General features: G+C 57.0%; 4 protein-coding genes across 4 annotated transcripts; 2 read left to right on the plus strand and 2 right to left on the minus strand.

Moving 5' to 3' along the window:
* Positions 1–405: 405 nt before the first annotated feature.
* On the minus strand, positions 406–1233 carry C8A04DRAFT_25440 (Profilin/allergen; the record flags this gene model as incomplete). Its single annotated transcript, XM_062779558.1, has 5 exons — positions 406–540; positions 659–808; positions 927–1011; positions 1096–1111; positions 1221–1233. The coding sequence occupies 5 exons, from the start codon at positions 1231–1233 to the stop codon at positions 406–408; spliced, it is 399 nt and encodes a 132-aa protein (XP_062640232.1).
* A 3369-nt stretch (positions 1234–4602) lies between these two features.
* Positions 4603–7062, plus strand: C8A04DRAFT_9454 (uncharacterized protein; the record flags this gene model as incomplete). The annotated part of the gene is made up of 2 exons (XM_062785489.1): positions 4603–6410; positions 6540–7062. 2 exons carry the CDS (start codon positions 4603–4605, stop codon positions 7060–7062), a joined length of 2331 nt encoding a protein of 776 aa, XP_062640233.1.
* A 633-nt stretch (positions 7063–7695) lies between these two features.
* C8A04DRAFT_25442 (uncharacterized protein) lies at positions 7696–9576 on the minus strand (the record flags this gene model as incomplete). Its single annotated transcript, XM_062779559.1, has 1 exon — positions 7696–9576. The coding sequence occupies one exon, from the start codon at positions 9574–9576 to the stop codon at positions 7696–7698; it is 1881 nt and encodes a 626-aa protein (XP_062640234.1).
* A 621-nt stretch (positions 9577–10197) lies between these two features.
* Positions 10198–12690, plus strand: C8A04DRAFT_34740 (P-loop containing nucleoside triphosphate hydrolase protein; the record flags this gene model as incomplete). Its single annotated transcript, XM_062782935.1, has 1 exon — positions 10198–12690. The coding sequence occupies one exon, from the start codon at positions 10198–10200 to the stop codon at positions 12688–12690; it is 2493 nt and encodes an 830-aa protein (XP_062640235.1).
* Between the last annotated feature and the right edge of the window lie 445 nt (positions 12691–13135).

A 13135-nucleotide genomic window follows, 5' to 3' on the forward strand; every position in this document is an offset into this window, starting at 1 on the left:
GAGCTCCCTAGTCTCTTGGGCCCTGAAGTCAAAGGTAGCAGTAGTAGCATCTTGTCACATTCGGGGGTGCATTGTGGGGTTGTGTCGATACATGATCTTTCGGTCTGTGAGTCTAGTCTGTGTCCATGCTTCATCCTCGACATCCTCCTCTTTCTGCTTCTTCTCCCTGCTGCAAGCCGTAGCTGGTAGCTAGCAAGGGGTGCGGGAAAAACCAAAACTTGAAAAAAAAAAGACAAGAAAAGCTTGGTCATGTGTAAAATTTCCCCTAGTTATCCATTCATCCTAGAGGAATGTTCCCAGCCCGTTATTCTCCCTCGCATTTCCCCTCCGCCCTGGCTTTCTCATCCTCACAACGTCTCTTGTTAACCCCATCGGTTCTAGGTACTCGGTCATGAGCGGCCGGTTTCAGTAGCCTTGGCCGATCAGGTAGTCCGCGAGTGCTTCAACCGTCTGGGTCGCGTTGCCGGCTTGGATAGTTTCGCCGTGGTGGCCGATGATGATGGCTTGTTTCGTCTTCGCGATGCAGACTCCGTCCTTGCCCTGTAGGGGTTAAGAGCGAGAGAGATCTTGTTTAGTACTTGGGACTAGTGTTTAAGGCTGGGGGCGAAGTGCGGTATGCTAGTCGTGGGGGCCCGGGGGGGGGGTGAGGGCTGCATACCTGGCGGGCGTAGATGGAGCGCCCGTCAACTTTCGTCAGAACGTAACGCTCGCCGGCGACGTAGAGGCCATCGCCGTAGGCCTTGTCACGTACTTTCTCATCCTCATTGAGGATGGGGATGATGACCTTCTGGAGCTCATCGGCACCGACCTATTTATTAAAAGGGTGCAAAATTAATAAAGATCATTTTCGTGCATCTTCCGAGTTCTGATATGGAGAAACTTCCGGTGTAACGATGTATGGAAGCGGGAGTGAGGGTCGAGCTTACCGCAAAACCGGGAGTCGTGGCCCAGGTGCTGTCACCAGCGATGCTGACGATACTGGCCTTGTCGATGTGGCCGCTGCCAACCAGGCTTTGTCGAGCGAGTTAGCTAGGTCGATTCGGTCCCGTCAGGGGATGGCGCTATCCGTGCGCGAGTCGGCGAAAATATTCTTACCTGCTATCGACGTACGCTATATCGAGGAGATAGAGCTGTGGTTAGCACTCGAGATCAGGATCCTAAGCAAGAAGTGGGGTCTCGCCGATGCTGCGAGCGCGACCGGACGGAGAGCTCGTACATACTTTGCCAGGACATGATGGGCGAGATGTGTGGGTGTGTAAAGAAAAAAACGTTGGGGAAGTAAAAGGCGGAGAATGGGGGAGACCAGCACGATGTGTAGTGTGCGGGAGCAAAGTTGCAGATGGAGAGCTTTGCAGTTACTGCAGACGGGAGAGTTGTCGGCGGTTGTAGTGTAGCTCGCGGTGGAGGCCTGCCGTGGACTTTGTGAACTCCTCCCTCAGTACCCCGCCAGCTTGGGCAGATTCCATCACCGCAAAAACAAGGAGGGGTCAATTTGGTCGCATTAGGTAAGCTAAGCAACCGCGCGGCTCCACAGCCAGACCGCCAACTTTTCGGCAGCCAGGCAAAGTTTGTCCCCCCACCTTGCACAATTCGCCATTCACCGTCTGTTTCGTCGAGGGTCGCCGGATTTGTTGACCCTTTGTCCCGCATTTTCTCAGCAGCAACGGCGGGAGCAACCGTTGTATCCCGCGATTGCCGCGTCGCTTGGTTTGAGACAACCAACCCTGATGCGGATGAGCTGGACTCTCGCTAACGAGCCGACGACCGCTTTCTTGTTCATACACGGCACGCTAACGTTATGCTTCACATTTGTTGGGTTAACAAAAGTATCAGTGAGAGAGAAACCCGCTTCCGTTCCCGTCTCACAGCGACTTGGCAAGCCAGGGTGACGCGTTTGTTTATCTCGAGGTGGCCCGACAACCGTGGCGGTCGACAGGTCCCATGGGAGAAACTGGGACGCCCTCTGGCTTCCCGTGCGTCAAGCTGACATTTTAACCGATATTCGAGGGGTTCCCTCCGATTTAGAAACAACGCCTTTTAGCGAGGCTCCTTTGTCGGTATTGCCGAAGCGTGATTTGAGGGTGCACAAGTTGTTGCTACGAATAGTGTAGTTTCGAGGAGAAGAGCGAACTGTGGCAAGTTTATGCCGTGGCACGGGTTCGAGACACCGCTCAACGCAGATCATGCGAATCGATCCTGAGCAGCCCCGCAAAATCAACGGTCGTGAGGTAACGTTCGAGAAGGCTGAAAGAGCCGCGGGCTTACCCTCGTTTCTTGCCGCGTCACGGCGGCATCGTGGCTGGTCTCGGTCACCAACGCCCACAACAAAGCCGAATTCAACATCCGTCAGATCCCGACGCGGTGTGTTGGCGGAGATTTGTATTCCTGAGACGCAACCTCGGCGGTTGTGTCAATTTCGGTACCGAAATACCAGTGCTTGAATTTATGATCGGATGGCGGCCCTTGGCACTCGCTTCGTGCCTCACAACATCAGACGGCAGAAGGTTTATGCGATAGACGGATTCGACAATAAAGGAATGTCCTCCAGTAAGCAGCAGCCTCGCAGTCGAACGAAGCACCCAGCCTCAATCCTACATCTTTTATTAGAGTGACGTCGTTGCAGCCTCTTATCAAAGAACCGGTAATCTTTCGGGCCTGATCTTCGTTTGTAGGCTTTGCGTTCGTCTGGTGTTCGTTCAAGGTTAGTTAACTTCGACGGTACCGGACACGAACGAAGGGATTGCCGTGTTAGCGATCGAGCTTGGCGCTCTGGGAGTCTGGTAAGGCGGGACATCCCAGGGCCTGGCAGGTCTAGAAATGCAGTGGCCCTCCGAATTCCGAAACGACCCCGCCCTGTGCTCGCGTGGCCGCCCCTTGAAGGAGGTTTCTCATTAAACAGTGTTTGAACCCTCGCAAGCCGAACCCATTTTTCGAAAAAAACCGCTCGCCAGACCACTGCAGACAGCAAACGGTGTGTTTCGCGGGAGTGGAAGCGGAACCAGACGAGGAAATCGCCACAATGTATGGAGCATGGCACACACACCGGCATACGCAGCCTGTTGTGTCTGTCGTTTCATGACAGTTTTCGGAAATGATCGCAGCGAGAAGAGGATTTGGGCCTGTTCACACGACCACACGGCCACGCCACCCCGGGCCACCTCGTGGCTGACAGCGTCATGGCGTGCCAATGTGCCTCTCCGAGTTGACCGTCTTGCATCCTGCATCTGGCCGTCGGGGGAAGGGCTTCCACTTCCAGGCTTCTTCATTCCCGGCTTCGGTGGCCTGGTGGTGGCCCGTCGAAGAATGATGGAAGATGGTGGGCAGTACCAATCAGATGTCGTTGAGGGATCCTGGTCGCCCTGATACCCCTGGGCCCCGGGAGTGCCCCACTGCCCCGCACAGGGGTTGGTCGCTGCAGGCCCCGATCGAATCAACAAGGGGCCGAGATGCAGAACATGCGGCCACTAGCAGCAGTAATCCGCAACAATTCCTGGCTGTTTGGCGACTAGCGGGCGCTGGAGTGTAGTGTACGTGTATTGTTGGAGTGGCTTGAGTGGGAAGTGGCCATGACCTTGATTTCTAGACCGGCGGACTAGCCCTCACCAACCGACTCACCAACGGGCAACCCTTACCGGCGATCAACCCCGTTCCCCGTCCAAAATACCCGCCGGCCGTGCTTCTCTGACCTGGCCGGTGGTGCGAACCTCTCGGAGCGTGCGAGGACGTGGCGTCGAGACGGCGGAAAGACTTCAGGCTTAACTTTCATGTGAGAGAGAAAAGATGAAGCGGGACTTGAGAATATGTAGGTGATATCCCTCGCTTTGCCTCACTCGGGTTCGTTCCCGAGCTTTCTCTGCTCCGTTTGGCTCTCAACCTGACCTACACCACAAGTTTCTGTTGGTCTTTTTTCAGTCTCTAATTTTCCAAGAGATATTTCTCAGTTTACTTGATTTGTTTCTCTTCCTGTTTTCCCTGCCCTGCATTTTGTGGCGTTTGTGTCCCCCCCTTTCAACAGCCGTGGTCCGCCTTCTCGATTCGTCAACGGGATCGCTCCGGTGATTAGACGTTATTTCGAAACCACACCAACGAGGTCCGTTCCCGCATACACACAGGACGACGTCCCTTCTGCAGGGCGCCATCCAGCAGCCAGTCAAGCCCGGTCAAGCCAGTTCTCCAAAGAGTGCCACCCGATACCACCCAATACGACCCAAGACTCAGCAGCCCCCCTGCACGCCTCAAGACCGCTGAGTGGTGCCGCTGTATTATTAGTGTACGGCAAGTGCAGGGCTAGTTGGCAGCGCTCCAACGGGCGCCATGATGAAAGCGGCTAGGCGCCACCACCACGCAGACGGACATGGTGGTGTATCAGATCTTGCCCTGCGTCCACCCCATCCACCCCCTCCAGGTTCGCAGGATGCAAGCCGACGGGGCAGAGGGCGGTCGCCACCCCAAAATGCAGACATACCCCCCGTGATCTTCCCTGGGGGGCGGAATCCATATCTCGACCGTCCTCTTCCTGCACCACCGCCAACATTACCGTCGTCGTCGTCGAAACCCGAAGTTGTTGGTGTTGATGCAGATGTGGACAACACAGCCTCGACCATGCTAGCACGGCCCAGCACCTCTTCCGGTCCCGGATCTGCCTCTTCTTTCTCCTCCTTCTCCAGAACGGGCGGGACGAAGACCGGCTTTGTCGACAACAAGCGACTGTCCAAGGACGATCTTGCTCTGACCACGGCCAGGTGGAACAGAGGGCCGGGCTCACACCGTACCCACGGAACCGCCGCAGAGACCTTTTGGCTGCCGACTCCCGAGCAGTCTCCTCAACGGGCTCCAGCACGGATCTCACCTTCGCACGCTAGGACAATGGTCATGTCTCCACCGGCCATGTCACCACCGCTTGCGCGGCTCCCAACGCCGCAGTCATCATCGGCGTCCGGGAAAATCCCCATCGGCATGGCACTGGGCAGTCCCACGCGCGACTCCTCGTCATACGCCGGGAGTCCCCAGGCCGGGTGGCAGCCCCAGTTTCCGTCCTCCCAGGGGCCAGTAGGACCAGTAGCACAGTCGGCATCCGTCCACGTGACGCATTCTGCCTCGCCGCTGGCGACGCCGGCGCCGGTCACGATCCAGAGGACCAAGACGCAGAAGAGGAGGTTGTTTGGGTCGCTGTTTGGGAGCAAGAAGCATGCTGAGCCGGCTAGGGTTGTGGAGAGTGTCGCTTCGTCGGTGGCAACGCCCGCGCCGTCGAGGAGTAATACGGTTGCTGGGAGGAAGACGCCGAAGCATAAGCCGATTATCATCAAGGGGATGCCTGAGCCGGGGATGTCGGCGCCGGCTCCTTTCCTATCGCCGGGCAACACTAGTACGACAACAAATACTACCACCTCCACTAGTAGTAACGGCACCAGCACCGGCCTCCTCAACGTCGACATCCCGGATATCCGTCTGGAGCGGTACAGCGTCATGTTCAGCGGCGTGTTGCACCCGGGCAGCGGGAATAGGTCGTCATCACTACTGGAGCGACGGCAGGCGACGCTGGAGAGACTGAAGACGATTAGCGACAGGATTGAGATGGAAGAGAGCGAGGGAGCAGCAGCCACGGGCACGGGCACTGAAGAGGGGAAAGCAGGGCGGCCACGTCGGGCTACGTCGCCGCATCCTGCGGGCTCCCCGTCGTTTCCACAGCAAATAGTGGGTAAGGACATGGAATTATCGACAGCAGCAACGGCGGCATCGCTGGCTCCGCCGTCGCGCGGTTTAGCCCGGTCGAATACCTCGCCGGGGTATCTACCGTCGCCGTCGCCGTCGAGGACGAGTTTTGAGCCGCGGCCGGTGCAAGGTTCGGGGGATGCGCTGACCAAAAGGGAAGGCGGAAAGAGGAGGAAGGAAGGGAAGACGGTGACGGTTGTGTCGCCGCGGGAGATGGACGAGCGGAATCGGGCGGTGTATGTCGAGAGGTGGAGGGAGCAGGCTCGGCTTCAATCTCAGTCTCAGTCTCAGGTTCACTCTCAGTCTCAACATATCCAGGGACAGCAAAGCAACGCGATACAACCCATCCAACACGCCCACCCGTTCCGATCTCACCCCCCGGGCACCGGCTATTCAGCGCCGACACCATCAACAGCCACAGAATCCGCCCACTTCCACCCCAACGAATCGAGTCTCCATCTCGACACCCCCGAGAGCGGCACCCCGTCGTCTCGGCCGTCGACGTCTGCCGGAGACGAGCCGGTGGCGGCCCCGAAGCCTGCTGTATTGTCCCCGCATTGGGAGATGATCACGCCGCCGTCGTCGACGTCGTCATCGCCGCCTTCGTCCAAGACTGCGGACGCGGCGACTGGAGCAGTATCTAACGCCCCAATCGCGGCTACCGCTTCCAATGCTCCACGACACCCCCACCGCTCACCGTCTACTGATACCACCCTTTCCACCGCGACCACCATCACGAATACACACCCGAATACCAACGCCCATAGCACACCTCCCACAGCTACAGCTACTACTACTCCACCAGCCACGGCAACAGCAACACCTAGAACAACATTCCAGCCCACACCCCTCGAATCCCCCATCCTAACACCCGGAGTAACCCCCCAAGGGCCCGCCCGCGAAACATCAGCCCTAGCCCCAGGAACAACCGCCCCCCGCGTCTCCGTCGACGAAGCCGATGCCGCCCTCAAAGCAGCCGTCGAAAGCTCCATCGCCCGACAAATCAGCGTATCCCGGCAGCAGCGACAACTGTTGCGGCCTTTTGGGGGGTCGGTCAGGGGCTATGGCCAGAGCACACCGCGTGGGAATGGCAACGGGAATACTCTTGAGAGTAGCATTAGGAGTACCTTTGGAAGCGGGAGTGGAAGTGGGAGTAGTGGCCGGGCGCGAAGTGCTACGACAGGAACAGGGCTGGGGCCGGCACCGGGCACTAGGAGGTCAGTGGAGGATGGAACAGAGGGAGAGGAGGTGATTAAGGGGGTGCGGAGGGTGAATACGCCGCCGGTGATGGTGGTGATGAGGGCTGGGGATCGCAGGAGTGAGAGGGTTGTTTTGGATGTTGTTGAGTAGATTATGTGTCTTACTATGTATCTTTGGGTTGGGACTGGAGTAAGGAAGGGTGGATGGAAGGGAGAGGGAAAGAAAAGGAAGGGAGAGGAAAAAAAAAATGAAGGGGCTTCGATTCAAAATGCGGGTCATCATCAAGCGGCGCTGTCTGGGATGGCGTGGCTGGTTTCTGTCGTTTCCGGTTTCGGGCCGGTACAGAGTGCTGGTTGGCGTTGGTTTGCTAGATTGTTTTGACGTGATACCTGTGGGTTTGTACGGTACGGTACTGTAGTTTACGGAATTCGTTTGCACATACACATTGTTGGATCTTGCCTTTTATCTGACGTATCGGTGTGCTTGTCGAGTTTGATGGCGATTATGGATGTAGCGCAGGAGGGTGTGTAAAATAGGTTCACGGTGCTAATTTCTAACAATAAAGCGGTTCATGATGACTGCCCGCTTGGTCGCGCTTTTCTAAGTCTCGGACTATTTACATTTTTATGCAGCGCTATCTTCACACACAGTGTTGTTTGTTCCTTTCCGATTTTTTATTTTACAAGATACGGAACGGAAATACACGTTCCATCTCCTCTCTCTCTCTCTTTACACCCACAAAGTATGTTACAAACCCTATACATGTCTATAAATCCAGACACACTACCACAGCATAGCCGCATCAACAGTCATCATCCTCCCCGTCCTCGCGTCCCCCAGCTCCCGCCGGTGCCACGCCCGCGCGAACCGCCGGCCCTCCGCGACATCCGCCAGCGTGACCACAAACTGCGTGTATCCCACTTCCCGGCGGCGGATAGGCCTTTCCATCTCATCCACCACCTCCTTCTCATTCCAATCCTCCTTCCCTTCTCCCTCCTCCTTCCCTTCTCCCTCCCCCTTCCCAAACCTAACCCACCCACTCCCCGCCTGTAGCGGATACACAGCCGAATACCGCATCTCTCCATCAACATCCCCATCACTCCCATCAACATCCCCACCATTATTATTGCTGTCCTCATCCCCCAAATCATGACCACCCTCCTGATGATGATGATGATGATGATGATGATGACTGTTCACATTCCCGTTCACATCCACGACCGATCCCTGATGGTGGTCTGACCCCGACCTACCTACATGTACAACCCGCTTGGTACTGGCCAACCTCCAGGGCAGGTTGCGGGCGACGCCGTCGGCGGCCAGCGCGGCGTTCATCCCGGCGAGGGTCATTTTGCTGCCTATTAGGCGAAGGCCGACGCGGGCGGTGCTGGTGTTGGTGGGGGGGTTTGTAGTAGTCGTAGCCGTAGCCGTAGCCGTAGTCGTAGTCGTAGAAATGTGGGGAGTGGGACGGTTAGGGTTATGGATGAAAGGGTTAAGTGGAGTTGGAAGGGCAGTGAGGTTGAGGGCGTTGTTGTTGGTGTTGTTGTTGGTGTTGTTGTTGGTGTTGTTGTCCTGGCGTTGGAGAGGTGCCCGCAGACCCGGCAGCTTCTTGCTGAGCACGCGACAGGCATAAAAGATGGAGTTGACCAGATACACCGGCACCGCGCTGGGCTCGCCATGGAGGCTGTACACCCGACGTGGGTGCATCCGCTTGAAGGCGGCCAGGGAGACGGGGTTCGCTGCTGCGTCGCTGTCGTGATGAGGAAACCGCCGTCGGAGTGAGAACCTCGGATCTGGGTTCTCCAACTCAAACACCTCCTCTACCAGCGTCCACAGCCGCGATGTTGACAGCACCCTCGGCGGAGCGCGCAGTTCCAGCGGCGGATGTCTCGCTGTGTTTGCCCCCTGTCCAACTTCCTGCCTCCTTACACCACCAAGACCATGCTCCTTCTCTGCCAACAGCGTAGCCTCATAAACCTCCCTCAACCGCGCCGCATACCCCCGCGCAGCATCCCACGTGTCGAAAAACACAAAGTACTGGCCGCGTAGGGCACGGGTGTTGAAGGAGATGGCCTGCAGCGTGCGGGAGATGCCGCCGGCCCAGCCGGCCATGTGCTGGCCTTGGGCGGCCCAGCGGTAGAGGTCGGATTCGCTGAGGGAGCGGGAGGCGGAGGTCAGGATCACGACGGCGCGTTCCGTTATGGGGGGGTCGAGGAGGTTTGGTGGTGCCGTCCAGGGTAGTGGTTCATGCGTCCAGGGATCGGGGGAGGGACTGATGGACGCGGTGGTTGGGAGGGTTGGGGGTCCATTTTCGTTGGTGGTGGTGTTGCTGAGTTCTGGGGGAATGAGTGCGTGAGGCCGTCGCCGTGGTGGTCTTGGGGCTGTGGGAGGTTGTTGAGAGGGGAATAATTGTTCGTAAAGAGTGGTTTGTGGTTGTTGGGTCCGTGGTGGCCGTAAACGGCGTGATGGTGGTGGTCGTGATGATTGTGGTGGTGGTTGTGGTCGTGATGCTGATGGCTCTGAAGTTCTTGGTGTTGAGAACTTTTTTGGACTTGGCTTCGTCTCCGGCGGCTGGTCTAGCCATGGAGGCCGCGGGGGATGCTCAATCGAGTAGTGGTATTTTTGGGTCGCGCAGCGTGGTGGCCGAGCACGCCTGGCGAGCATTTGGGCGGTGGGATGTCATGAGTTGGAGGTGAAATAAATGCGTGAGGCCGTCGTCTGCAGTGGTATTTGTATGTACTGTAGTGAGTTTGAGATGAACACTGTGGGGTTATACAGTTGCCCGCAACGGAGGCCCAACAAATGTGGGGGTCCCAGGTTTTCAAGGGGTAACCCTTTCAACTCTTATACCTGAATATATCTGCATTTCCTTATCAATGTAGACTAAAACGTATGAAGATTTGTATTCAAGTTCTATTTTAACTATAAGCCGTCGGATAGATGCGACTAGTTCTGGATAGTTTTAACTTTATGGTTTTGTTCGTAAAACGGGTCTCTTGTATGCGAGGAAAAAGATGGTTCCACTCACTTAGAAGCAGACCCCTTCAAATCTCACAGCAGTACCCCACCATGGAGGGACCTCAAAATGTTTATGAAAGACCTCCATGAAAAACGCTAGCGGAAAGGGTTCTCAACAATCATGCGTGTGCCTCTAGGTAATTTATCTCGGCAACTAATTTCTTTTAGCTCTCAATCATCAACCTGATTTGAGATCAAAACTTCTCACTACTTCCTAATTTCACTACTTCCCAATTTTGGGGTACATTTTCGTCTCGGAAACCCACCATGAAGTCGCTGGAATTCCGCATCCGCAAGTTGCACGTCACCAACGACACAGACAAGCGGCTACAGAAGCGGCAGCCCTCCCGACTATACGTCAACGAGGAGGCCCTGCTCGAACTAACCGGCTCTCGCGATGGCGGTTCCCTCGTGTACGTTGAGCGGGCCTCGTCTGCTTCAGCCTCAGCCTCTGCTTCTACCCCTACAACGCCCACCCCCCGCGAGGCCACGCTCTGGAAGGCCCCCGAGAAGCTCGACAAGACCGTCACGCAAATGTACGACGCCTTCCGCGACGCCTGCGGATACAAGCTTGGCGAGCAAGTCCGTATCACCTCGCTGAAGGCTCCCTTGCCGGACGCCGAGGAGGTTGTCATCGAGCCAGTTCCGTCTCCAGCCCAAGACGATAAATCCGCCCCCACTGCCCTGGCACCGGAGGACCTCGCCGGCTGGGAATACATGCTGGCCGGCCGGCTGTCGCAGATCGAGCACGTCTATGCCGGCCTGGCGTTCAAGAACCTCTTTCTGCGCGGGCCCGAGCGGTCGTTTGTCGTGACTTCTGTGAACGGGCGGAACACGGGGAACGCAAAGTACGTGGACCGGAAAACCGCCGTCAAACTTGCCACAACACCACTCGGAACCTGGAGTAGTCATGGTGACAACAACGGCACAACAAACACAACATCCCCCACCGGCAAGAAACTCCAAGTCACAGGCATCCGCGGACTAGACCCCCAAATCCGCCAACTCAACCAAATCCTCAGTTACTTCAGCACCCCCCTCCCCTTTCACAAACAGCTCTCCTACCGCGGCATCGTCCTCCACGGCGGCCACGGCACAGGCAAAACCATGCTGCTCAACCACATCGCCGCCACGGGCTGGGGCACCGTCTTCCGCATCCAGTACAAAGACAAGCTCACCGAGATCCAAGAGACCTTTCAGCGGGCCACACTCCAACAGCCCAGCATCGTGCTGGTCGACCAGCTGGAGCGCCTCATCGACAAGGACCGCAGCAACCGCGCGGCTGTGATCCTCGCGTTGTGCGAAGCCCTCGACGCGCTGGCTGCGGATGCGGCAGCGAAAGGGGTGTTACCCCGGGTGGTAGTCGTGGCGACTTGTTTGGACTATACCGTGGATGTGCCCGAGGATCTTAAGGAGCCGCGGCGGCTGACGAGTGAGGTGTACTTGTCGCTGCCGGATGCTAGTGGACGGAGGGAGATTTTGGCTGCGCTGGGGTTGGGGGTTGTGCCGGAGCAGGAGGAGGAGGTGCTGCGGGATTTGAGCGAGAGGACGCATGCGTATAATGGGAAAGATTTGTGTCGGTTGGTGGATGAGGCGGATTTGATTGCTCATGCTCGGGTTTTGACGATATCTCCTGAGGGTGCCCTACCCAGCAACGACACGGCCTCATCAGACAACAACGACAGGGAGGACAAGGATGGCAACAACGGCAACAACGGCAACAACGACAACAACGGTAACAACGGCAACAACGGCAACAACGACACCGATAACAGTAACAACAAAATCTATCGCACCCCCTCCGACTACCACTCCGCCCTCCGCCTCATCCGCCCCTCGGCAATGCACGACATCAACCTCAAACCACCCCCCATCCACTGGTCCGACATAGGCGGCCAAGAGCGCGTGAAACTCTCTCTCCGCCGCGCAGTCCGCCTCTCCACCGAACCCCCGGAGACCCTCGCCCGCTACTTCGACCGGCCCCCGAAAGGTTTCTTACTCTACGGCCCCCCGGGATGCTCCAAAACCATGGCCGCCCAAGCCATGGCCACCGAGTCCGGCCTCAACTTCTTCGCCGTCAAGGGCGCCGAGCTCCTAAACATGTACGTCGGCGAGTCGGAACGCGCCGTGCGCCGTTTGTTTCAGCGCGCTCGCGAAGTTAGTCCGAGCATGATTTTTTTCGATGAAATCGACAGTATTGCCGGGCAACGCTCCGGTTTCTCTTCCGGTTCCTCTGGTCCCAACCGCAGCACCGGCGGATCCTCTACAGGAGGAGGCATCAACGTCCTCACAACCCTCCTCAACGAAATGGACGGCTTCGAAGCGCTACACGGCGTCGTAGTACTAGCCGCCACCAACCGGCCGCAAGCCCTCGACCCAGCTCTGCTCCGCCCCGGTCGGTTCGACGAATTGATTTATGTCAGCCCGCCCGACACGGCTGCGCGGCGGGCGATTTTTGCCCAGGTGGCATCCCGCCGGTTGATGCATGCTGATGTGGATATTGACCGGTTGGCGGGTGCCACGGAGGGGTTTTCGGGGGCCGAGATCAAGGGGATTTGTGCCGCTGCTGGGGTGGTGGCTTATGATCGGAGCTTGGGAGGTTTATTGACACAAGAGGGAGAGACAGAAGGGGAAGAGGATAGGGAACCGGCGATTAGGATGGGGGATTTGGAAAGGGCGATTGGGAATCAGAAGAGGCAGATTACGCCCGAGATGTTAAGGGGGTTTGAGGAGTGGGAGAAGCAGTTTCGGAAGTTTTGATCTTGGGAAAGAGGGGTGTGGGTGTCGGGATAGATAAAATACGGGTGGGAATGATATGATGTTTAAGTGTTAAACATGAAAGGTTGGCTTAATTGGTTTATTGACAGACCCTTTTGACCGTTGTGTTCCGACAAGATAGCATTCGCCTCGCTTACCTGTGAACCTTTTCTCCTACTTATCACTTACCAAACTTACCCCCCACCCTCTCGCTCTCGGTCTTACTCTCCCCGTACGACGGGACGCAAACACAGGCGCGCGCACACACACTCGCACCGAACAACCACTCCTTCAAAAAACCAGCGTCTCTTGATTATTCTCAAATCCAAGAGTCCCCCCTCATCACGATATCACTGATAATGCTCCATCCCCTCCACCTTATATCCCATTCGCTCGCTGCCTTAACGGACCCTGCCTTACAGTAACACACATATACCGCAAACCCACG

This window comes from Dichotomopilus funicola (assembly GCF_033296635.1).
Source record: "Dichotomopilus funicola strain CBS 141.50 unplaced genomic scaffold C8A04scaffold_6, whole genome shotgun sequence".
NCBI lineage: Eukaryota > Fungi > Ascomycota > Sordariomycetes > Sordariales > Chaetomiaceae > Dichotomopilus > Dichotomopilus funicola.